General features: G+C 40.1%; 1 protein-coding gene across 2 annotated transcripts in view; it reads left to right on the top strand.

Moving 5' to 3' along the window:
- The first annotated feature begins 361 nt into the window (after nucleotides 1-361).
- Nucleotides 362-25,301, top strand: part of map2k6 (mitogen-activated protein kinase kinase 6) — a 37,598-nt gene continuing 12,658 nt past the window's right edge. The window contains exons 1-6 of one of the 2 annotated variants that reach the window (XM_053639464.1): nucleotides 362-856; nucleotides 18,096-18,162; nucleotides 18,394-18,442; nucleotides 20,740-20,853; nucleotides 21,181-21,300; nucleotides 23,197-23,313. In XM_053639464.1, coding sequence (XP_053495439.1) covers nucleotides 763-856; nucleotides 18,096-18,162; nucleotides 18,394-18,442; nucleotides 20,740-20,853; nucleotides 21,181-21,300; nucleotides 23,197-23,313 — 561 coding nt within the window. In that variant the 5' untranslated portion in view covers nucleotides 362-762. Of the gene's footprint in view, nucleotides 857-17,523; nucleotides 17,863-18,095; nucleotides 18,163-18,393; nucleotides 18,443-20,739; nucleotides 20,854-21,180; nucleotides 21,301-23,196; nucleotides 23,314-25,301 lie in introns of those variants that run through there. The other variant, XM_053639463.1, reaches the window with a different exon arrangement.

Below are 25,301 nucleotides of genomic sequence, written 5' to 3'. Positions count from 1 at the left end.
GTGTTTGTAGGCTATAGGAAGGTTTCTGTTAACACCAAAAACAAACTAGACTGTCACGGTAAGCAGTGCACACTACACCTTATATAACTGCCCTATATGAGGAGCGTAGGCAGCCATTTGGGGGGCGTGGTCATTTTTCAACGATCATTTCGTGTGGACTACAATTCCCATGAAACCTCGCGAGATTTTACCGGAAGAAAAAAAAAGAGTTCGCATTGTTCGGGCGTTACAATAAAAATAAAACTCAAGTTCCCGTGAAGCCTTGCGCCGGTTTCCTCAGAAAAAAAAATCCGAGCGCACCAAACTACGATTCCCATGAAGCCTTGCGCTTGTTTTTTTTTTTGGTAATAACCGGAAGAACGCGTTCTTACACGGGGGTTCACACTTGATCCAAGTTAGGCGCTGTGAGCTCAGCTGCTGCTAGCTAGCCTCAGGCCCATCATGTAGCTCAGCGCCGCCGAGCCCATTTCCCCCCCATGTTTGTTTTTTGCAGAGTTACAGAAATTCACCTTTTCCTTTAAGAGCCGCAGCTCGTGCATTCAGCCTCGCGCTCGCGGGACCGACACGAGCCGACTTCAGGCCGACAGCGCACGAGTGCATGAAGATCACGGTTTATATTTCTGCACCTTTTGTTGCAAAAAAAAAAAAGTGCGAGCGAGAGAGAGAGAGAGAGTCCTCCAGACCGCCGAAGAAGAAGCACGAGAGAGAGGGGGGAGAGAGAGAGAAGGAGAGCGCGCGCGCGAGCGAGCGAGAGAGAGAGAGATGGAGGGAGGGAGCGAGAACGAACGCAGAGTCTTTTGTGCTTCCCCTCCCCCCCACCGGAGCAAAGGGGAAATGTCCGTGTCCAAAGGAGGAGGTGAGTGCCTTTAAAAGCGAACCGTGCAAAGAAAAAAAAAGAGAGAGCAAAATATCAAAACGTCGCTATTGCACACACTTTTGCATGTTTTGCGCCGTGCACGTTTTTTCTTACTAATGCATCTCAAAGTTGTAAGTGTTTTAAAAAGGGTCAGTTGCATTTCCTGTTTTAAGATCTGCCTTTCTTTTCTGCAGAGTTTCCTGGTAAGACAAACGCTCTCCTGGGCTTGCTCGTGTTAAGTAACCTTTAGCAAAGCAAAGCAAAGCGGTTGTGCATTCTTCCTCGAGCAGCATTGTTGTTTTTAATCTTTGATCATTTTTTGAACAGATCTCGCTTTGCAGTATAATGGATTGTACATCGACGGCGCGAGTTTAGTTACACATATAGCGTCTAATATGTATGTATCTGCATATCTGTGTGCATTTCATGTGGGTCGGTTTTCGCTTTTGCAATGGCTGTGTGTTCTGCAGGAGAGCGTGCACGAGATGAATTTTGTAAGATTGCATGCAAAGTGCATGGAGTAATGCGTTAATGAACTTTAATTTCTTCCTGCAAACAACGCACAGGGAGATAGTAGAGGGAGGGGAGGGAAAGGGGGGGGGGGGTTGGTTGGTTACTAACTGTAATATCTGTGTTAAATAGTTGCAAGGTAAAGCAAACGGAGGTGGAAGAATCTAAACACTGGAGTTTAGACGATTTTATGAGTTGCTAGTTTTGTTGTGACTGTGCGTAATGGAAAATGATTGGGACGCCCTGAGCTTTGGCCCAGTAGCAGGCTGTTGCATGGGCAGACCTTGCAAAAAAAAAAAAAAATTCTAAATATAGTGTTGCTAGTCAGAACATATTGAAGGAGAAATGCAAAAAAAAAAAAAAAAAAAAAAGCAGCTTTTTTTTCTCCAAAGGAACAAGCCATGAATCTCTGTTGCAAGATTTCCACAACTCGATCGTGACCCGAAGACGCTCTTGCACCTCGATGCACGCTCTATCCCACCCCTAATTTAAAAAAAAAAAAAAAACCTCAGGTTTTCCAGCTCGTACGTTTCTAAAACATGGCCTCTGATCTACGTCAGAAGTCTGATCCTGCAGCAGTGGAGCTTAAAAGATTGCAGCCCCAGAGCAGAAGTCAGTGTTCACATAGTAGAAGGCGTTGTGCAAGAATGTGGGGCCCTGCCATGATGTTTTCCATATCGGAAAAGGAGTGGTTGTGTTAATGCGTAACTGGGACACACCTGGCTCCACGGTCTTAAGATTTGGTTTGAGTCGTGGCCCCAGCAACATGCACGCAAACACACTGCTCTACCTGCACAAGGACAGTTTGGGAGTGTCCAGGAAATGGATTGTGGGAAGGCAGGGCTATAATGCTTCGTTCAAGTGTTCCTTAGAAGCTTCTGTTTTCCAGTTGCTGTGTCATCATCATTGTGTAAGCACTTTTTTTTTTCTTTTTTTTTTTCCCCCCTTTCAGAAATTATGGTTGTAAATCTGTAGGTTGTGAGAGGAGGCTGCTTAAATAAGCATCAGTTACATCAAATAAATAAATACATATACGGTGGATTACTAATCTGTAGTAACTAGGTTATGCTTGATTGTTAAAGGCGTTTTCTTTGGGTAACAATTTTTCAATGCTAACATGGTTAACGTTCAAGCATACTGCTCTGGTGCTCACCTGAGAGCTGTGCGAGTTAAATTTTACAAGTCGACTTGTAGGAAATGGCTAGAGTCTGTGGATTTTCGACTGGCTTTTAAGTTATCAATGCAACTGAAATACTGACGATCATGCATGTGTTTCTGAGAAACATGCTTTTCCACAGACTTTCTGATGATCGTACTTTGAGTAAAATTTCCTGGTTGGAAAGTCCCGTACGTGATCAGTCAGCAGACATCAGATGAGGAGCAGCTGTATATAGTGACTGCGGTGTTTACCTGTGCAGGATTTTCATTCAGAAACTGGACCCAGTTTGAGTAGTTTTACGTGTGACTTTTAAAGAAATAAGCAAAAACACGCACAACTGATTTTCAACCTAAAGCGTCTGGTGAATTTTAGGTTAGTTGCTTATTCAGATTTAACCTTGTAACCTGGTGTAGATCACATGCTTTTCGTAGTTCCTGTCAGCCACATAGACGTTTCACTTGCTTTCACATTTATGGATTGATTCTGATTCTCTGCTTTAGAGTTCATTCTTTTCTTTTTCTTCATTTTAAAGTTTTTTTTAAAAATGTTTTTATTTTTTTTATAAAGCTGCCATCATGTTTTGACCCTGAACATTTAATACGAAGTTTTCCCCAGTTTCAGTTTCATGCATTAGCATGAAATCATTTCAGATCCCACTCCAAGGGCTCTCTGTGACGTTTGTTCTACGCAAGACGGGTAATGTTCGGACATGTTTTGGTTCAAGAGGCAGGAAGTTACACGAATGAAACGAAACTCCCTTCCAAGATGGATTGTCGTGTTTTAAAGTATTCGCATGTGCAGAGAAAGAATGATGAGTTATTTATTCTACTGAACAAATCGAAGACGTATTAAGGTTTTTTTTAAAAAAAAGCATTGTGGTTGTTGTTGTTGTTGTTGTTGTGCACATAGCTTGGAAAAAATCAGACAATTTGCATGCATTCAGTCTTGAGTTCGGATTTAATGCACGTTGATCAATGATGACCTATACACATGATGTTGCAGACGTGCTGAAACCGGTTCCAGAAGAGCACATTGTTTATAATAATAAAAAAAACGAGAGTTACCGACAGGCCTAGGACAACTTGAGCAGCACAAAATAACTTTCAGAACATTTTTGATTAGTTTATAAGCTTGTGTTTGCCGTGAGTAGTGATTTGTTTGGAAGGACCTACAGTCATGTGAAAAAAAAAAATGAATAAGTTTTCAAACTAGGCCTATTAAGTTGATATACTTGAACAAAAGACGACAAGGAAAATGAGCTTTTTCAATCATTTTTTTCAACAGAAATATCAATAGATGTGATTCTTCTGTGGGAAAAGTAAGTACACCCTTGGCCTCCGAAGCTAGTATTGCACCCTTAAGCAGAAATAACTTCTTGTAGGCGTTTTGCATAATTGTCACCAGGCTTGCTGGAATGTTTGACCACTCTTCAATGCAATATTCTCTCAGTTGCAAGATGTTTGAGGGTTTTCTTGCATGTGGTGCAAATCCCCCCCACAGCATTTCAATGGGATTCAAATCCAGGCTTTGATTAGGCCGTTCCACACCCCTCCATTTCTTCTTTTTGAGCCATTCCTTGGTGGATTTGTTAGTGTGCTTAGGATCATTATCCTGTTGAAAAGTTCACTTTTGGTTCAGCTTGAATTTTCGGACAGATGGCCTCACATTAACTCCAAGCGCTCTTTGATATGATGCAGAATTCATATCAATGAATGCAGGCTGTTCAGTCCCTGAGGCAGCGAAGCAACCCCAAACCATAACATTTCCACCACTGTGCTTCACAGTTGGTGTGAGGTGCTTCTCCTGAAAGGCTGTTTTCGGTCTGTGCCAAACATGTCCGCTGTTACTGTGGCCAAACAACTCCAACTTTGATTCGTCTGTCCAGAGCACATTATTCCAAAAGGCCTGGTCTTTAACTATATGCTCATTGGCAATCTGTACTCTTGCAAAGGCTTTTTCATAGCATGCCTCCCATGCAGGTCAAATTTGTGCAATCTCTTTCTGATTGTAGAAGTACGCACTTTGACGCCATCAGTTGCAAGACTTACTACCAGATCCTGTGATGAAATTTTGGGGTTCTTGGAGACTTCTTTTTGCATCAGACGGTCTGCTATTGGTCTGAATTTGCTATGAAGGCTAGTCCTGGACAAATTTGCAGACGTTTGAAATCTGCGCTATTTCTAGATTATTTTCCTTACAGTATAACGATGTATGTCAAATAATTTGGAGATCTTTTTAAATCCCTTTCCAGAGTCCTAGGCATCCACGACCTTTTTTTCTGAAGGCCTTACTGAACTTTTTAGATCTTGGCTTGATGACACCACGCACCTCAATAGCAAAGGGAACACCAGACACTGGGTATGAGAGGGGTATAAATAAGGCAGGTTCCACCTGCACTCCCTAAGCAGGTTCTAATCACTGGCACCCGATCTTCAACACCTGATTCTAATTTTATGGATTTGAAGGTGTGATAAATGTAGGGGTGTACTTACTTTTTCTTGTGTGACTGATGTGTTTTTTTTTTGTTCATTTAAATTGTGAAAATTACTACAAAATGTCAATTTGATGTGTCATTTGATAGTGTATCACCTTTATTAATAGGCACCGTTTCAAAGAGGATTAAATGTTTGCGTCCAAAATAAATCCAAAATATGGGGTGTGGTTATTTTTTCATATGACTGTATTTGTGTTGAGTTGTTTTTTTTTTTTTTTGCTTTTCTTTTCATCGTGTGTCAGCATGGCCGTGTCATGCCTCCTGGCCACTTCTTTTACATGCAGTTGAAACATCGCATGTGTCTCTGGACACAATGGTGTACCATGCTGTGGTCCCACCATGTCTCTCCCCTGCAGCCGGCCCTAAAGTAACGCCTCCCAATTGTTGCATTTGTCATGCAAATGCGCCCTATGCGTTTTAGCTGCAGAGCTACTAAATCTGGCATTTTTCCGACAGGCTGATTGTAGGAAGGCTGTGTGGCCATGCTGTGTTTCATGCAACAGGAACAATTGCATTGTTTTTCTGCGTTGTGCAGACCTGACGTTCGGCCGTATGGCTTTCGACTGAGGCCTTGAACGGGGAGAAACGCTCAAGCTGCAAATCTGTGTCGGGAATCTGCACGAGGCTTCCAGCAATTTGATCAATGATCTGGATTTCAAGTCTGACCGATCACGCAGTGTACACGCATGCAAAGAGGTGGTGTGCTGAAAATAAGACAAGCATAAATAGTGTCTCCCTGGTGTTGAATCTCTTGGGAGTAGTCAGCCTGTTCGGTATGCAGGCTGTCCGACTGAGAGGCCCTGCCTAGAGGGGGCAAAACACACTCTATCTCCCGCTCTGTTCTTCCTTTCTCTCTCTCTCTCTCTCTCTCTCTCTCTCTCTCTCTCTCTCTCTCTCTGTGAAGGATGTGAGCTATGCATGGTTGTGCAAGCTGTGTTCTGACATTGATCTGCCTTTTTTTCGTAGACTTCTGAATAATTGACTTTAGGAAATTTCCCCCCCCTCCTCTCTCTCTGAACTAGTCTGGTGTCTCTTTACGATAGCACTCTCAAGGCTTGCTTCCAATCACACAGGCTATTAGAAATCCACAAGGGTCTGCTTTTAATCTGCACTGCTAATGTGGTAAAAAAATAAAATAATAATAAATAAATAAGCAGGCTGTGCTAGGCCCTGCTATGTTTCTGAAATCTCATGAAAAGCATGATGGTTGCATTGTGACATTTGACCTTCTCTGCACCTCTACTGGAGCTAATAAATCGCCTCGTGTCATCAGTGTGCAGTAGCACAATCAGTTTGATATTAAAGTGGCAAACTTACTTGGCCTTAGATGCACAATTTGCTAAAGCTCTTGCACACGCAGGAAGTAATCTTCTCCGTGCGGAACAAGAACGCTAATTCATTTTGCTTTTAGGGAGCTCTTGCATAATTCAGGTGGCATGTAACGACCATGAGATTTCATATCGAGAAAACTTAACTTCACCTAATGCGTTGCAGTGACCGGTTGTAGAGTTGCAAGATAGTATGATTTGGCAATCTTCATGGTGAAATGATCGGAGCAAGAGTCGAACATCTAATGAGCGCTATGTGAAAGTTTCACACACCGAAGTGCATTAACGCACCTGTCGAGCGTTCATTATGGGTCATGGTGTACGGTAAGTACTGCGTAAGATTGCAGATCGTGATTGCAGCAGCCTGAAAGAGAAGTGTGGGTAAGAAGTTGACATCTGATCTTGAGTGGTCCCCCTTTCTTTTTTTTTTCTTTTCTTTCCACGGCTCCCTCGCACAACCTTGTTAAGTCTCCTGCCAAAGAGGACAAACAGGGAATCTTTGGCAGAACTTGTAGCTTGTAAGCCTGACTCTTCTAAAATGGGGGTAAGGATTGGTTTTGTGGGAAGACATTACGCAGGATAATGGTAGAGGCGTTGGTCTGGACATGAGAGTTCTGTAGAAAGACCTGCAGAGGAAGCAGGCAGACAGGAGCCAGTGACGACATTCTTCCCAAACTAGCGGCCCCAGCAGCTCTAACCTACACGGTCTGCCATCTTTGGAAGTGTGCACTGTCTTACAGACTGCCAGAGTGGTCAGTGGGGACAAACAGCCGGCAGCTTAAGAGAGGTTATTTTCATCTCCCTCACTCTCTCGTTCTCTCGCTCTCACACAGACTTGGGTAGTTGCCTACTGAATGGTTTCATTTGCTTGTTTGTCGAATCTCTCTCTCGCGCGCTCTCCCCTCTCCTCTCTTCTCCTTCCTCTTGCTCTGATTCATCCTTCCTCCTCCGGGTCCTTGAAATTCCACAGCCAAACTCTTGGGATTGTTGGAATTCCGGGCAGAGTGCGTTAGCGGGATTGTGAAGGTTGACAACAAGCTGCCTGGTCCTTGCCCAGGAACTCCAGGCATGCTGAGGCCATGGTAGTCACCAATCAGAGGCTCCCAAACCACACGAGTTAAACCAGCAATTGGCCATTTAGAAGCATGCAAAATAACAGCAGGAACATATTCACAACTCGCTGCATTTTTAGGGCTACTGGTTATTTTATTTTCCTCTCTATGCGAGACTTCTCAGAGACTTCTTGAGAGATTTAATTAGAGGTCATTTGAATGTAAATGCTATGTACAGCTGGAGCTTGGCTTTCATGAGACCCGCCAAACTACTGTGTCTTGGCACCATCTGTTTTGGATTGTGCGCGCTTTAGGCGTATATCCAGAGGCTGTATGGAGTAGAGAGAGTTCATTGGTTGACATACGAATGGGCAAGCGCGTTACACTGAACGTGGCTGCCCTTTTGATTTCAAATAAATAAATAAATAAAAACTAGTTGCCGTGTTGGTAAAGGAGTCTTTCGAAGAAGCTAGGCTTATCAAATTTTTACACTGAAGCATGCACAGAGAAACCAGTCTTAACTGGTTTTTGATTAAAGTTCGTAAAACTCAACAACTCCCAACAGACCCAGCATACTTTAGTTTTCCCATTTATGCCAAAAGCCAAACTGCAAAATGACTAACCTTTTAACTCAACATGATGACGATGATGATTCACAAGAGACGTCAGCAGTCTGACTAACACGTAGTACGTCTTTTGCTTCAGCTTGGATCCTGAACAAGACTATTATTTATGAACTGTAAAATTGAATAATCTGTTGAATTCATATTAGCAAAACTAGCTACCAAGATGAGCCACATGCTTAATCCTAAATGGCTTCTTATTTGCCATATCTTGCTACATTATGGTGTAGAAGCCATTTATATTTCGCTCTGTGTGGTGCACATCTGTGGGGGTTCAGAAACCATTCGGGATTCAGATTGCTCCCGGATCATAGTTACCCTAGAAACAGCCATAAAGCGTTTGGTGTTGTCGGTCTTTCTGGCATGTTGTGGAGAAATTTCAGCACCCGGTGAGCAACCCTCAGGAGGAATGACCTCAAATTTTTCACACCATTTTAACAGTGATTTTTCAAATCCGTGTTCGAAATCTCAGCCTGTCGAGCCATATCAGTCACCCTCACATTCGAGTAGATGCTCCGGGGTTCTGTCTCAGCGTGGACGAATTCGCTCAAGTTTGGAATTTGGTAGAAAGGTGGACCTAATGCTTGTTGAAGCGTTTTGACGTCTGTTATCACCACCTGCACTTCCTAATGAAGATACAAGTCTGAGCAATCAAGATACAAAACTGGAAAGAATGTCTTTCTCTGAAGTCCTCCAGGAAGTGCCAATTTCATTCCCTTTCCACGCTGCTAGAACAATACATGCGAACCATTGTTTCCTGCCAATAGTGCGCAGTTGTATAATCCATCGATCATATTATGTCCTTTCTTTGCCTGTAGTTGTCAGTTGAGCACAGTCCAGACTATGTTTTGTAGATCTACCTCCATGGAAACGACATACTTTACCCAACAACAATAACACCATCACCAGCCTTGACCAGTAGGTGTTCCTACTTAAGTTCACCATGACCTGCTTTGGCACTCTTTAGGTGAAGTGTTCCGTTGAAGGCCACTTGACCTGAATGCCATCTAGCTGTGCATGGATACTGCCTTGAATGGAAGGTGTGGCTGCACAGCATGGAGAGTTTCTGCTTCCTGAATCGCTGAAAGGACTGCATTGTCTTAATTGCAGTATTGCTGTGGATAGTTCTGAGAACCAGTTCATGGCTCTCTGTAGGAAGCAGGGATGCACAGAGCCCACATTTTTCAAAAATGATTTCAATACCAGTACTCTGTACATGGACCGACGCGAGAGTCACCTTTAATTATCGGTTGACTTTCTGCGAATTTCTGTTGGTAAATTATGCATAGTGTCAGGCGTGATGGAGGTTTGCTTTTGGACAAGTCGTGTCCTGTGTTCATGTGCAAGATCTGTCATGTCACACCATATAATGTGCTTTTTTGGGTTACAGGGTTACAGGTGAGTATCGCTCAATTAGCGATACTCCAAATGAAATCCGTGCATTCTTAATTGAAAAATAATTACTGCCCCCCCCCCTCTTGGCTTTGAAAGTTGTTGCCTAAATGAATTCAGGATGGAGCTGTGGAGCTTTTCATCACTTTAAGTAGCGTCTCTGCAACCAGATTGGGTTCCTTCCCATGTTTAGATGGAGCTGTTTAGAGTTTCTGCAGATCACAGAGCGTCTGTGCGAGTCGTGTGCGTGTGTGTTTGAGAGTGCCTTTCTGATTTGTGTTTGTGTGTGTGTGTGTGTGTGGGTGAATTGGTAATTTACATGCCTGGCTGGCTGGGCGCAGATGAAAGCTGTCCTCTAGTCTATAGAGCATGCCACTGCCTGTCCCAGTGTCTCCAGCTCATCTCTACATCTCTCTCCGGCCAGCTCTGATGATGATGATGATGATGATGATGAGAGCACGGAAAAACGGCTTCGTAGCCAGAACGCAGTGACAGCTGAGTAGCGTTTGACATGGCACGCCACCGCCTGTTATATTTGGAGGCTCTGGACTGGTCTGGCTAATGCTTACGTAACCGTTTCTCAGCTCCCTACGAGTAGCAGGATGCCTGAAGCCTGCCGATTTCTACTTTTTCCTTCTGTGATAACGGTTTGCAGTAGCTTATTAGGTGTCAAACTGTGACAGGTTGTAATTGTCAGGATTAGGGATGTTCACTTCCCCTGTAGTTTGAGTAGATAACTAGGTGGTCATATTGTCATGTCTTTGCCTTCTGTGAAACGTCACGTAAAGTACTTTTCAGCAGTAAGGTGCACCTCGCTAGGATGGCCAGAGCGAACTTCACCTTCGTTTAATGTCCGTGTATTGTGACATTCCGTAGGGTATTTCACACGTGCAGTGTTTAGTCTGTTTGAATAGAGCCCTGGTGTGTTTTTCCCACTCGGTGTGGTGCTTTAGGCAGGCAGACCAAAGCAACAAGTCTGAGAGCGTATGACCAAGGTGGTCCCGGTGTATTCTTATTTATTTCTTTTTTGTAGATGCGCACTGCCAAACTGAGCCATTAGACCTAAACCAAACCAAAGTATAGAGCTGTAATGCTGCATAAATGCCATGTGCTCTGGAGATTTGGACTGATTGGGAGGGGGGGAAAAAAGGGACGAGTATGTTGCTGTATTTCTGTCCAATTAATGAGTTTTACGAGTATGTTTTCAGCCTAATACACACCTTTTAGTCAAAGTTTACTTTTTAAAAAAAATATCGTACAAGGTGATGCCAAACAAAACCAAGTAGTAAGCAGTCCAATAGTATTCATGTTACTCTGATTTCAGACTTGTCGAACGGACTAATAGGTGAGAAGGCACTCTAACCTTTTTTGGCTAAATAGCCCTTGTTCTCCTTGTTTGTTTAAAAAAAATAAAAATAAATACAGGATGTGTCCTAAAAGTCTAAGAATGTCCAAAAAGCACTTATTGGACCTGTTTGCTGTGTCTGAATCTCAGATTACCCCCATTATGTTACACTCTTAATTGCTGAGTAAATATAAAGCATAGTAAATAAGAGACGTTTAGGCGAATGCTTTCTGTGGGAATGGTAAATAGTCTACGCTTATATAGTGCTTTATTTGTTTTTTTAAAAAAATTATTATTAGTTATTTATTTATTTTTATCTTAGTGGTTCTACAAAGCGCTGTACACTGGTTCTCATTCACCCGTTCTCACACACGCACTCACACACCAATGGTAGCAGAGCAGAGTATGTGGCGTCACGTGGGCTGGGATTCTCACAGTCAACCCTACGATTAGTGGACAACCCGCTCTAAGACCTGATCCACAGCCGCCCAGATGAAGATAATACCGAGATCACAGATGTTAACGTGTGTCCATAAGAAATGTAAAAACAAACTAATCACCGGAACCAGTACCGTGTCCAAAAAAAAAAGAAAAACACTATAGTTACTGGTGTGTATAGTTCTGTCTGAGGCAGTATGAAATTTTAGCTTTTTAAATACAAAAGCGTTTAAGTAGTTAACATTGAAATGTAACTCGTCTTTAGCTGGAGTAGCTGGATTGGTAGTTGTCGGAGTATGCACCTGCTTAGCGTGGACATCTCCGTGCATGTTTGTGTATGGTGGTGGTTTGGGGGGGGGTAGTTCAGTGTCAGTTTTCTGCTATTGTGTGTGTGTGTAAATGTGGGTGGGAGGAGATCCTCCTGACTTTTGGGCAACAAAGCTGCACTGAAAATGAGAGGAGCACAACCATGAGAGGGGGTGTGGAGTATGAAAGGGCAGGAACACAGGAACACACTGCTCCGGATGTTCAAAAACCACACACTGCGTGCCGTCCTCTGCCTACACTTCCTTCGTGTCCAGTTGAAGAGAGATAGGGTCTCGTATTAATTTCCTCATGTGATATTCTCTGTATGCACATCAGTGGTGTTAGCGGTCTCCCACTGGAGTAAAAACGCTGGTCAAGGATGATTATTATAATCGTGATGACGGGTTTTTTTTTGGGTTCTTCAGTTACTTAGACATTGACTAGAGTGGGCCTCGTTTATCAAGCTGGATATGAACAGATTTATTTATCAGTCATGTTTACAAGTGTTTACAGGAGATTCATGAAAATTGTGTCAAATCAGAAGAGCATTCGTATCCTTCTGGAGCTCCTGAGTGTGTGTGAATCCACACATAAGAAGACTAATGTAAACCTCAACTTGATTGACTTCAGATCTTATAATTAGCATGGATTACTGCACTTCAGTGTGTTTAATGTGCTTAATTTTATTATGTGTACAGCGTTTAGTAGACGCCCTAATCCAGAGCGACTTCTGGACGTGCTTTGGAGCCTCGATTCCAAAACGCATCCTCATGCTAGTTCACTAGGTCAGGGACTAAGATTACCATTGAGAACATTTTGTGAAAACCAGTTGTTTTGTTTTATTGGCGTTCATTAAGGAATATGAAAAAGTAAAGAACGTGAGCCAACACGAATCCATAAATTAGGACAAATGAAATTAAACCTTCGGTTATGACGAAAGAACGGTGAAGTATGAAAGGAGGACGAGACGATCTGTCTGTGTACTTTACCTTTTATGGAATTTTGTTGGGGGAGGGTTGCACGGTGGATCACCTCCAGGGTCGGCGGCTCGATTCCCGCCACGGCCCTGTGTGTGCGGAGTTTGCATGTTCTCCCCGTGCTGCGGGGGTTTCCTCCGCTTACTCCGGTTTCCTCCTCCAGTCCAAAGACATGCATGGTATGCTTATTGGCATGTCCGTAGTGTATGAATGAGTGTGTATGTGTATCTGATCGTGCCCTGTGATGGATTGGCACCCCGGCCAGGGTGTACCCCGCCTTATGCCCCGTGCTTCTTGTGATAGGCTCCAGGTTCCTCGTGACCCTGTAGGATAAGCGGTATGGAAAATGGATGGAATTTTGTGGGCGTCACGACATGCAAATGAGCTGTGACAGGAGCTCACGTTGTGATTTGTGGGTGATCGGTATACAAACTCGAGCGCAAAGAACATCAGCGTTCACGAAACCTTTATAAATCTGGCAGAGAATGTTAGTTCGGTTTGGCTTAATCAAACATTTACACACACTTTGACTGAACGATTGAGGAATGATATCCAGTAATAGTGAGCTTATCTTCAAGTTAGGTCAGTGCTAGAGTTTTTAATTTGGTGCATTAATTCACAAGCCCCCTGTATGTTGTTTTAACTGTCTGGTTGTGTGATATTTTGTTTCGTATTGTTTTGTCTAGTGTTTTTGTTTTGTCTCCTTTGGTTTAGTTTTCTTTAATATGAAGTATAATGTGCCCTACATTTAAAAAAAATAAATAAATAAATAAATAAATAAAATAGCACTCCATTATATTATGAGTAATGTCATGTCCAGAGTCATACACATGCAGTTGGAAATGCTACTTTAAAATGGATTATTTTCCTATAGCAGCACATCCTGAAGTGTTTTATTTATTTATTGTTCTTTTTGACACTTCAGTTATAGTAGCTGTCTCATGAGCACGCTAGAAAAATGCAGCTGGTCATGATGACGAGAAATTGGAAAGCGCAACCTCCTACCGTATTGAAATCTTTCCGGTGGTGATGGTGTTGCAAAATGCAAACACCGGAGACTCCTTCCATAAATGTTAACTAAATGTCTCCATACATAAAGCTTCACTATAGCAGAATTCTTTAAAAAAATCGATTAATAATTATGCTATACAAGGTCCAGTGAAGTAGTTGTTACTATAGAAATGCTGCATGATGATAATAATAAAAAACAAACAAAAAAACTAAACGTGATTTGTCTTGCAACCAGTTGCTGTTGTAGAAAGTTATTCAACACCTTCTGACCAATCAGATTCAAGTATTCAGCAGTGCTGTGGTATAAAAAGATAATCGTGATAAGTAATCACGAGTTAATCGTTGTTTTAGTGACGACTAGACAGATTTTCCCTGAATGCAGCTAATATTTTGAAGAGGACGTCAAAAAGACGAGTCGAACAGGAACCTTTTCGGCGTTGTCAGCCGAACGTCTGTTTGCTGTTATGGATCACGTTCCACTCTGCTCCGCTCGTGCGATAGTCTGAAGCGGTGGTCACCAACCCTCCTCCTTGAGATCTACTTTCTTACACACCGGTTTTAGATGATCAAGAACTTCTTAAGGCGGTGATTAGATGGTCAGGTGGACACCATTACGGTCTTTAGGAAGGTAACTCTCCAGGAACGGGCTTGGTGACCACTGGTATAGAGTTTAACTCTGTAAAGTAAAACTCCCTAAGATGATATGAGGAAGAAACCTTGAGAGGAACCAGACTCAGAAGGGAACCCGTCCTCATCTGGGTCACGACAGATAGTGTAAAAGTAAAAGAAAGTTCATTATGGTGAAAAAGTAAACGTAAATAGAACAATAAGCCTAAAGGGAATGAGTAACAGAAACCACAAGGTGCAGTGAAAGTGAGATTTTATTAATTTAGCACTGGAGTTTAATTCAGAATTTTTTATTTTTTTTGTGCATCCATAAAAATAATACATAAATACTTGAATATAATATAAACATATATAATTCGACAAACAGTTTACGTCATCCGATTAAGCGAAAAAATAATCGGCCGATCAATCGACTATGCAAATAATTGTAAGTTGTAGCCCTAATAGTAACTTGCACACGGACCGGTAGAGTGGACACTTTCTGGAAGGAGTCTCCAGTGTCAATGCTTTGTAATGTTTTCTGGTGGTTTGTCAGTAACATTATGGTGGTGAAGGACCGACTTTATAGCTGCTATAACATAAGTGATAACCGGAACTTGTTTTTCAGACCTTCTGCAGCATCATTAAGTGCGACTCTAAATGGGTAAAATAATCAACAAATCGTTGTGGTGTAAGAGGAATAAAACATGCTGTATTATCTGGAGAATTGCTGCTGTTGGAATGAAATCACCTTTGTCGCGCTAACAGTGATTCCGGTCTGCCTCGGGCCACGTTACACCACCTTGATTTTTTTCATGTATTCTTTACTGGATCAGCAATTATGCGACACGTTTGTATCCGAACGCCACCTCGAATTCTTCAGTTAAAGGGTGTTAACTTTATTGGTAAGCTCTAAATCTCAATCTAATTCTCATTCTTTGAGCTGGAGGTGAGAATCTGTCAGTCAGTGCGTTTACATGGACGACAATAATCCGATATGAACCCGATTAAGACGATACTCTGATTAAGAAACTAGCATGTAAACGGCGATTATTGATGAACTTAATCTGATTAAAGTCATACTCGAAGTAAACACAAATGGAATTAAGACGTGTGGAGTATTCCTGTTTTAGTCGCATTATCGACGTGTATTACAGACATGCACACACCTTAATCACACTATTAACGTCGTGTGAGAGTTTTCACCACATTGTGCGACAGGACGCGTACACACACGGCAGCGCTCGACCGTTTGACGCCAAACAAGAGAGCACGGCTGCGTCCCAAACCGCGTACTTGCCTGCTATATAGTAGGTGATATACATGTATTTCTATGTACTATATAGTAGGTAAGTACGCGGTTTCGTACGCAGCCCACGACTTCAGTCAGTCGTCTATTTGCACGTACAGCACGACAAATAATTAACCGCGCTTGAAGCTTTCGTAAAATTTAAATTAAAAACACACAAAACTGTATACGGCCCCATAACGAAGACCAACTGTATGTCGATACGTGAAATTCTGGAGGGGACGGCGTGGCGTGGGGACGTAATGACGTGTGCTGTTAATCGCTCAATGTTCTATATCATGTACAACCTGAACATGAAAGGAATATTCTAAAAGCAAACACCTTAATCAGAATACTGTCTTATTCAGAATAAGGTCAATAATTAGATTACTGCTGTCCGTGTAAACGTAGTCAGTGTGACACCACAGCCCAGCTTGAACACCTCGTTTTTCTGCCTTATCGCACGTCATTTTCATAACGGATGTTTTTGCCGTATTGCTTTAGGATTGGAGTGTTGGGTATGACCTTAAGTGGTTTTGTCGATTAGATGTAGTTTTGCATTATATCGTCACGTTTAAAATATGTTTATGGACTGAATCCAACATCTGCTTAGATTTCTGTTATAAGTGAGTTTGGAGTAAATGGGTTTTCTGTTTTCTCTGTGCAGGGAAACGTGTGCAGAATATTTGTAGTAATCACACACACACACACACACACACACACACAGTACAGATGCTGTGGATAAGGGTTCGGTTGAAAAGCTCTAGAGTATTCCTTTAATAGCCGTATGACGTACGCCATGAAACTTTGCACAGAACGGTGAAGCTGTTTCCTAAAGATCACTGTTAAAAGTCTGCACATATATTCAAGGAATGGTAAGAATGGCATAATACGCTCAAGTACTTTTTTTAGGTCCGTGAAACCAAAACCAATTGGAGACGTACTGTTATTTTGACCCCAAAGTATATTTTCAGTTTTAAACGTTGATGTGAAGAGGAATGTCTCAGTTTTCTGATTGTACTAGATATGTGTACAGTAATTACGTCAAATAAAATCAAATGTTTATTCAAATGAAAGGCAACATTGCTGCCGGTATACTGAAACATGCAAATCTGCAGCTAACGCTCTTACTGATGAGTGATTGTGAGAGCGGTAGCTACTATATCAAACCACATTTGTTCATTGAAGTTTTTTGTGTGCGCGCTTAAGTCACCGAGTGACGAGGAAATAGAATGCAAAGAGAAAGGCGACAGTTTAATTAGCTTCTGCAGTTAAACACGTTGTCCTGTGTTTATTTATTTGTTTGTTTGTTTAAATAAATACCAGAAAAACCCTTAAATAAGAAACTCGATATAACTCAACTGCTCAGAACTGAATTGTTTTTATGTAAAATCTCAGCAGTGGAGGCACTGCCTGTGTGTGTGTGTGTGTGTGTGTGTGTGTGTGTGTGTGTGTGTGTGTGTGTGTCAGTCATAATGAAGGAGGCGTGGCCTGTGTGTCCTTTCCAGTGAAGCAGGCATGGCTTCATTGGTTTTATGTGAGTCCCGGCGACGGAGGCGTGGCCTGTTCTGTTTCTGTTCTCTGTAACGCACTTTATCACAATCCAGCGCGCATATAAAATCCAGACCTCAATAAATCATAAGTAAACAATGTTGACTTTGAAAGATAATTTTAATAAACATGTATTTTGTGAGTGGAGAGTTCAGGTATTTAAAAAACAACAACAACAACAAAAAAAAACCACAAGCTGTATGGCTGTAATAAATACTCCAAACCTTACCGTGCACAAATAAATAATGAACCTAATATTTGAGTTGGAATATGTTCATAAAATAAACATGTACTGAATGAGTTCTTTCTTTCTTTCTTTCTTTCTTTCTTTCTTTCTTTCTTCCTTTCTAAAGAAATTGAAGCATTCCTGGCTGCCAAAAGGTTGACATTACGTAAACCTAACCTACACTAAACCTACTAATTATTGAAGGCCCTGTATGTTTGGTCAAACACTGTGTGCGTGTGTAAGTGTGTGTTTGTGTGTGAGATAGAGAGAGAGAATTTATAATCCCAGCCCTAAATCTTTACTTGTGCTTCAGCATCCTCCCCCAACACACACACACACACACACTGTTCCAGCCCAAGCCGTACCTGCGCCCGCTGCTGTTATTCCTCTCCAGTGGCGTGGAAAGGATGAGTTTAACAAGCCGCGATGTGATGTGATGTGTGTAGAGCTGCTTTTATGGCTCTCCATTGGCCCACCTACCTGCCAATCACACCACAGGCCTTGCCTATGACTGTAGGGCTCGAGAGAGCCAGTGTAATGCTTTTAAATGAGAGAATGCATCCATCCCAGTTAGTTCGTCTCCCCACCTTGCTCCTGTACAACACTCGCGCTGACTTGGTGCTCTCGCGTGCACTCGCGCTCTCACTCCCTCCCTCGCTTTCGCTCAGCCAGGATCTGGAGCCACGGGTGCCGTCCAACTGTAAGTGCTCTCGCCGTTCCTAAGCAGAGCGATACAGCAGGGCGTCTCTGGAGAGCGTCGCATTATTATTATTATTATTATTTATTTTTTCCTTCTTGTACGTGTTCAGTCAGTTCAATTGTACTGTTTTAAGTAGCGACATCTTTGTTTGCATTGATCTTCGGCGTCAGTGTCACCATTTTAATGTTTCTTTTTATAATGTTGGTTTCTTTCTCTCTCTTTCCTCGGTGCAGGTAGGAAGAAGCCGCCTGTGCCCAGGCTCCCTAAGGAGGCGTTTGAGCAGCAACCTGCAGCTGCTACGTAAGCACTTTCTTTGTTTCTTCTCTCCAATCTTGTGTTTCTAAATTTGACCTGTCCCACCAAAACACACCTTCTTCTTAAGTCTTAGCCTAGTGAACTTTGCAATAATGAAGACATAATTAAGGATGCATGTGGAAGTTGCTTAGTTCTTTGAAGGGAGTTCAAGGATGTGATTAAGGATGACTAACCTCCTTAAATATGATTAAATCTGATTTCTTCGTGATTTTCCAGACCCCCGAGAGACCTGGACTCAAAAGCCTGCGTTACCATCGGAGAGAAGGTAGGACCTCTCCTCTCCTCTCCTCTCTTCTGTTCTCCATCCTGTTATTCCATATTTCCCTTTAACACCAAAGAAATCTCCAAATCTATTCCGTCATGATGTATTATTATTATTATTATTATTATTATTATCTTTTTTTTAATTAATTTCTTCATTCTTTATTATTCTGTCATTTAGCAAATTATAGTGATTTTTATTTATCTTTATTATTTTAACCTCCTGAATTCCCAAGTGTAAAATTTTAGCTGACAACTAATCATGATTAGCAGTTGTTTTTAGTTTTTATTTATTTTTTCTCTGCCCAGAAATTATTATTATTATTATTATTATTATTATTATTATTATTATTATTATTATACACTTATTGAATGGAATAATGCAGTTAAAAACTGGTTGAAAATAGGATAGACATTTATAACTAGGTTATAAAATATAACTAACAATAATAAAATATAATATGTAATACAATACTAATACAAATATATAGAGAATAGAGTACTATTGTTGCGCATTAGAACAAAATATTATGTAATATCTTGGAAATAGAAGGAGTAATAGGATAGAGTTATGAAATAAAACGAAATAGAAAGTAATATGGCAAAATCGAGCGCCATATTAAAGTCTTAAACAGATATTGACATGCAACTAAATAAAAATTTTCTCTCTGATTAGGAAAAATGGCCCAGTGAATAAAATAAAATATACAGATCGTATTGCGGAAACACAGAGGTTACTGAGAAATAAACAAAACAGGCCGTATTGTAGCAATTACAGCTACTATTGAAATGATTTGCAAACAGGTCACAGGTCACAGCCTTATCTGATCGCGACGATGAAAATACTGATCATGATTACAGAGGTGAGATTTTTGTGAATGAACCTCGTCGTGTTTGCGGATGTATTGTGCTTGATAGTTGAACATTGCTATTTATTTCCATGGAAGCGTAAGAGATAATTGCAATCGGCTCAATAGCAATTAGGTGATTAGAGACCTCATCAAAATCTGAGGACTAAGCAGAAAACATAGAAATCTACGAATGTGAATCTTTGACTGTGTGAAAACATTTTATTTCCTTCGAAAGTCTTAATTTGTCTGAAATAACTTATTTATTTATTTATTTATTCAAGGCCCTAAGAACTAATTAAATGTCTTGTTTAAAAATTTTACATTAGTGTTTTTATATATATATATATATATATATATATATATATATATAATATACACACACACATTTGTTTGTTTGATGCTTGCCTTGGAGAAAGTACAAAAATTGCTTAAAAAAAATGAGATTTTCACTGTGTGTTATTTTAAATAGTGTTTTTATGTTTTGAGTATCATCTTAAATGACATTAAATTAAACGCTTTGAAGAGCAACACATGTACAGTATTACATTTGGCAGTGTGTGTAGACGTTCTGTGAGGATACTGGGCTTGATTCCTAGAAGAGTTATATATTGTTTTATTTTATTTGTGTGTGTTTGTGTGATTTGTCCTTTCTTTTTGCTCATGCGTAGAGTTAAACACAAAGCGTCATTTTGACGATGTCGTATCCTCTAAACTTGAATTCTTATCTTATGACGGTTAACAAACTGAATACGTAGGAACATACTTCATATCTTGCGTTATTGTATGTGTGGTGATGTAAGGTTCTGATAAATGCTTGGCTCAATTAATCGCCCCCAGAGCCCTGAAGAACGGCCCAGCGCACTTTATAGCTCAATTGAATCCTTCTGATTGCAGGCAGACAGGAATGTGCTTTACTGCCTCCTGAGCTGTAAAAATATTTATTTTAAACCCGTCAAGTAAGTGGAATTTTCCATTGGCAGAGGTGGCTTTTTTTTTTTTTTTTTTTTTTGTCACGACAATTTAACATAAAGTCCCTTTAATGGTGGCTGTCTGATTAAAGACCGGTTGGATTTTATGAGGGGGACTGAAAGGGTCTCAAATTACTGAAGGCTCTGTTTTGTGGCCTTCAGGTTCAAAGCCCTTTCTGGTGTTAACCAGTTAGAGCAAGTAGCAGCAGGAAGGAACAAGCATGAGCTGTTTCATCACTCCCCACTGCTGGAGCCACCATGCTTTTTCCCTTTATTAATAATTTTCAAAACCAGAACGTCCTTTATCTAGTTTCTGTCTCCTTTGTGGTCAACTATTGGTGTCTTTTTATGCATATCCTGGATTCATTGAGTCACTGTAAATGAATGAATCACTTGCTGATGAAGTACCTCTTTAATCCTGTGTGTGTGTGTGTGTGTGTGTGTGTGTGTGTGTGTGTGTGTGTGTGTGTGTGTGTGTGTAGAATTTCGAGGTGAAGGCAGATGATCTGGAGCCGATCGGAGAGCTGGGAAGGGGGGCATATGGAGTGGTGGACAAGATGAGGCACGTGCCCAGTGGCATAATCATGGCTGTAAAGGTTAGAGATGCACTAGTGTGGACTTTCTGAACCTTTAACTGTTCACTAACACACTTTCTGCGTTTTTAAAAAAAAAAAACTTGCAAATTGAAAACAGATATATTGACGATTATTTTGCACACTATTGAAATCATGTTTAGATCAGAAATGATCAAATTTTTTTTTTCATGATTTAGAGCAGTTAAAATAGGGTTACTTGTGCAGCCCTAATCTTATCATAATTGTTTTTTGTTTGTTTGTTTTTCTTTGCTGGATTATTTCATACGCCCGTTCAATCGTACTACGTAACTGTTTGAATGAACTGATTGTTTACGCGTGTGTATCTAGAGAATCCGGGCGACGGTGAACAGCCAGGAGCAGAAGCGGCTGCTGATGGATCTGGATATTTCAATGAGGACAGTGGACTGCTTTTTCACAGTGACTTTCTATGGAGCGCTGTTCAGAGAGGTAGCTAAAAAAATTTTAAGTTCAACACAAAATCGAAATAAGAAATAGTAGACCTTCCAACTTTCATGTATTTTGATGGGGGGGGGCAGGCTTCTTTTCGAATCTGATTGACAGTTGCGTAGGTGTTTTGAACGGACCCCCTGTGAGTCCCGGCCCTTTAATTCATTTCACATTAGTAATCAATTGGCCAGTGCCCTTGCTTTGTCCAAGTAACAAGAGAATGTTTTGACTTCATTCATGTGAACTAAAATCTATCAATGTATGTTCGACTTTGCTAACATAGACAAGTATACGATTAACATCTGTTAACTATGCTTATTAGGGAACCACCAAAATTTTGGCTGGAAATGTGCGAAGCTTGCTGACGAAAGGATGAACATTTTGGACGGGGGGGTGGGGGTATTTCAAAAATAATTTTCATGCTAATGAAAGTGATTTGAAAACGCGCTAACTTGCAGTCTTACAGTAACTTGCCATCTAACAGTAACACAGTCTCACTGTAATCTACGGTTTATAACAGTAACTTAGTTTAACACTGACTAATGGTCTCAGCAATAGTTTAACAGTAACTTGCAGTCTCACAGTAACTTATAGTTATGGTCTCAGTAATAGCTTAACAGTAACTTACACTTTAACAGTAACTTGCAGTCTTATAGTAACTTAGTTTAACAGTAACTTGCAGTCTCACAGTAACTTATAGTTATGGTCTCAGTAATAGTTTAACAGTAACTTACATTTTAACAGTAACTTGCAGTCTCACAGTAACTTATAGTTATGGTCTCAGTAATAGTTTAACAGTAACTTGCAGTCTTTCAGTAACCTATAGTTTAGCACTAACTTATGGTCTCAGTAATAGCTTAACAGTAACTTGCAGTAACTTACACTTTAACAGTAACTTGCAGTCTTATAGTAACTTAGTTTAACAGTAACTTGCAGTCTCACAGTAACTTATAGTTATGGTCTCAGTAATAGTTTAACAGTAACTTACATTTAAACAGTAACTTGCAGTCTTGTTTTGCTATAGAGACCTGCATTCTCGCAGTAACTTAGTTTTAACAGTAAATTAGTTCTTGCATACAAAGATGTGGATATTTGAGTTTAGTGTATTGAAATTAATAGGTAAAACTGTAATAAAACACTTTTTTCCAAACTTGAGATGTTGGAGTTTTCACAGAAATTGTGCAGTTATGAATAGTAAATCCTCCCTGCCTGAACCATGTGGTACGTGATGGGGAAACCCATAAACGGGAAACAGTCTCACAGGTTGTGTGAGTTTCAGTTATGGTTTGTGCATTAAAAAAGTTTCTGAATTGGAAAGCTGCTTTTAAGCAATTCTAATTGATTCTAAATTTCTGAATTCAATTCTAAATTTTTATTTATTTATTAATTTGTTCAATTAAATTCTATATTAATTATGGGCACTGTGTACTGTTCCATGAAATCACTGCAAAAATGATAGCAGTCAGTATCTTAAATATTGGTTTTCAAGATATTTATCCAGTATTTCTCCAGGTTTACAGTAAAATAAATGTACAGTATTTTTATCTTTATGTCAAGCGTCATGTTTTCCTTGGCAGATAATTTAGGTTGTGTTGTGCCTTTGTTTTGGCAAATTATTTTTTATCATTTTGAAGACAATTTATTCGTCATGTAGGACATAGTCATGGTGGGGTTTATTTATTTATTTATTTATTTTTATTTTAATTCATTAATTTATTTTTATTTATTCTGTCATAGAATGGGGGGGGGGGAGAGTTAACGAAATGATATGAAACAGTAAAAAAAAAAAATTAGTCAGAATAAGGCGTCAATATCTTGCAAGAACCTCATATTATGTTATGCTTGTGTTGGTATTTTTGCTTCCCTCATCTGATTGGATGAATTCCATGTTGCCAGGGTGACGTGTGGATCTGTATGGAGCTAATGGACACCTCACTGGATAAGTTTTATAAGCAGGTCCATGAGAAGGGTATGACCATCCCAGAGGACATCCTTGGCAAGACAGCCGTCTCGGTGAGTGTTGCATACGATAACGGTCTCGATATTGTATTAGTCACACTACACTGCAGACTTTTTTCACAAGTAAGCACAAACATGCATAAAGGTATTTCAGCAGTAATTTGCACACTAGTTTGCTGGATGTGGTGGCCTAGCGGTTAAGGCTCTTGATTACTGATCGTAAGATTATGAGTTTAAATCTTGGTATGACCAAGCGCCACTTTTGGGCAAGTCCCTTTACCTTCAGCCCAACAGTAAATCGCTTTGGATGAAGGAGTCTCTATGTAGACTTTATTCAAAATGAGATTATTCATAATGCTAATTAGAAAATGATCATTCAAACAAAGTATTTGCAATTGTATTTCCCTTCTTGAGCATGCACAATAATTTGAGACATTATCCAGATTCAGCTGCGAAACGTGTCTTTGCATTCAAAGGTTGCTAAAATGCAAAATCTATTTGGTATTTTATTTTTCAACGTCCGTGCTTCAGTCTTTCAACGATTCTGCCGTATTAAAAAGAGTAATAGCAATCCTCTCATTGGCATTTTCATTTTGGCAGTCGGAAGCGATCTCCTAATGAGGAAATGTAAAATAATGCCTGGTTTGCATATGCAAATTAAATGTTACGATTTTAAAACATGTTTGACGTAGTTTTCTTTTGCTCAGGATTGCACACATTAACAGCTTGGTCCACTGTTTTTGTTTTGTTTTGAAGTGGAAATTAAAATTGTATCTGATGACACGCTGATTTCTGGGTAACGTTTCTATTAAACTTGACCCGAGTTAATAGTCATGAAGTGACCCTTAAACAGGACACTAGTGACCGAGAGAACAACTGCTGATCTATGAACAAAAATGAAACTGTTCATCAAAGCGGATTTTTAAATTTATTTATTTATTTATTCATTTATTTATTTAAATGCTCATTGTTAGTAGTACGTCGATATCAGCACGTCAAACAAAAAGAAAAAAAGCTGTCTATTTAGGCACACTCCGTCCAAAGAGTAAAGTTGTAGTCATAATATTGACACGTCCATCACAAAATGTTCATGTTGAGTATCAGATCACTGATTGTTGTATTATTGGCACAGACTCGCTCTAACCTGAAGTTAAGGCAGCTTTAATCGTAAAGCAAACTATTAAATGATTAACAAAAGCAAAACCATTACTACACAAATAAACCATGTAAAAATTGTATAAAAATGTTTAATATATTTAAAGTCCCCATGAAGCGCCTTGACATGTTGACGTAATTTCCACTGGAACAGGAAGTCAGGGCGGGACGTATCGAGTGGCTCCTCCCACTTTTTTAAAATAGCCAGTAGCATTTAGCTTACCTCACAGCCTGGGCTAAGCTGTACTTGACAATTAGTACTATAGATTTTTGTAACGTCAGAGGCGGGACACTCGAGATTCTACAGAGCGTTGAAGTGCAGAATGATGTCATCAGAACTGTTGATCCGTATCGGTGGTAGATAGATGCTGTAAATTTTGAATGCGTACATGTTTTAAATGCAAATTTTGTCATTGTTTTTGGAGCACACTAACTTATAGATCACCCTAAGGCTAAAATATTCATACTAAAAGCATAGTAAATGTCTTTCTTTTGCTTCTGGTTATATGTTCTGTCAACCATTAATCTTTGAATGTACGTTTCCAGCAATCCAACCAAATGTGGATGAATGCCACATCATTTATTCTTTCATTCATTCATCCTGAGTGATGCAATGAATTAATCTCTGAATTTTTATTTCAATTTTTTTATTTTTAAAAAAATCTTTACGTCACAAATGCGTCTCTTTGGCATTTTTGTTTTGTATTTGCGTATAACGTCACGAAAGTTCATGTTTAGACATTAAGGGCCGCTCTTGTACATTAACCTTGTAGAATAAATAAGCTTTTTCGATGTTGTGTGCACTTTTAGTCGTCAATTTAACTTGAAATCTGATGTTCTGTTTATTAAAAAAAAAAAGGCTCGGAATAAGTGTTCACTTTTATGCA

The sequence above is a fragment of the Ictalurus furcatus genome, chromosome 13, assembly GCF_023375685.1.
Source record: "Ictalurus furcatus strain D&B chromosome 13, Billie_1.0, whole genome shotgun sequence".
Classification (NCBI taxonomy): domain Eukaryota; kingdom Metazoa; phylum Chordata; class Actinopteri; order Siluriformes; family Ictaluridae; genus Ictalurus; species Ictalurus furcatus.
This window is presented reverse-complemented; position numbering and strand designations above follow the sequence as displayed.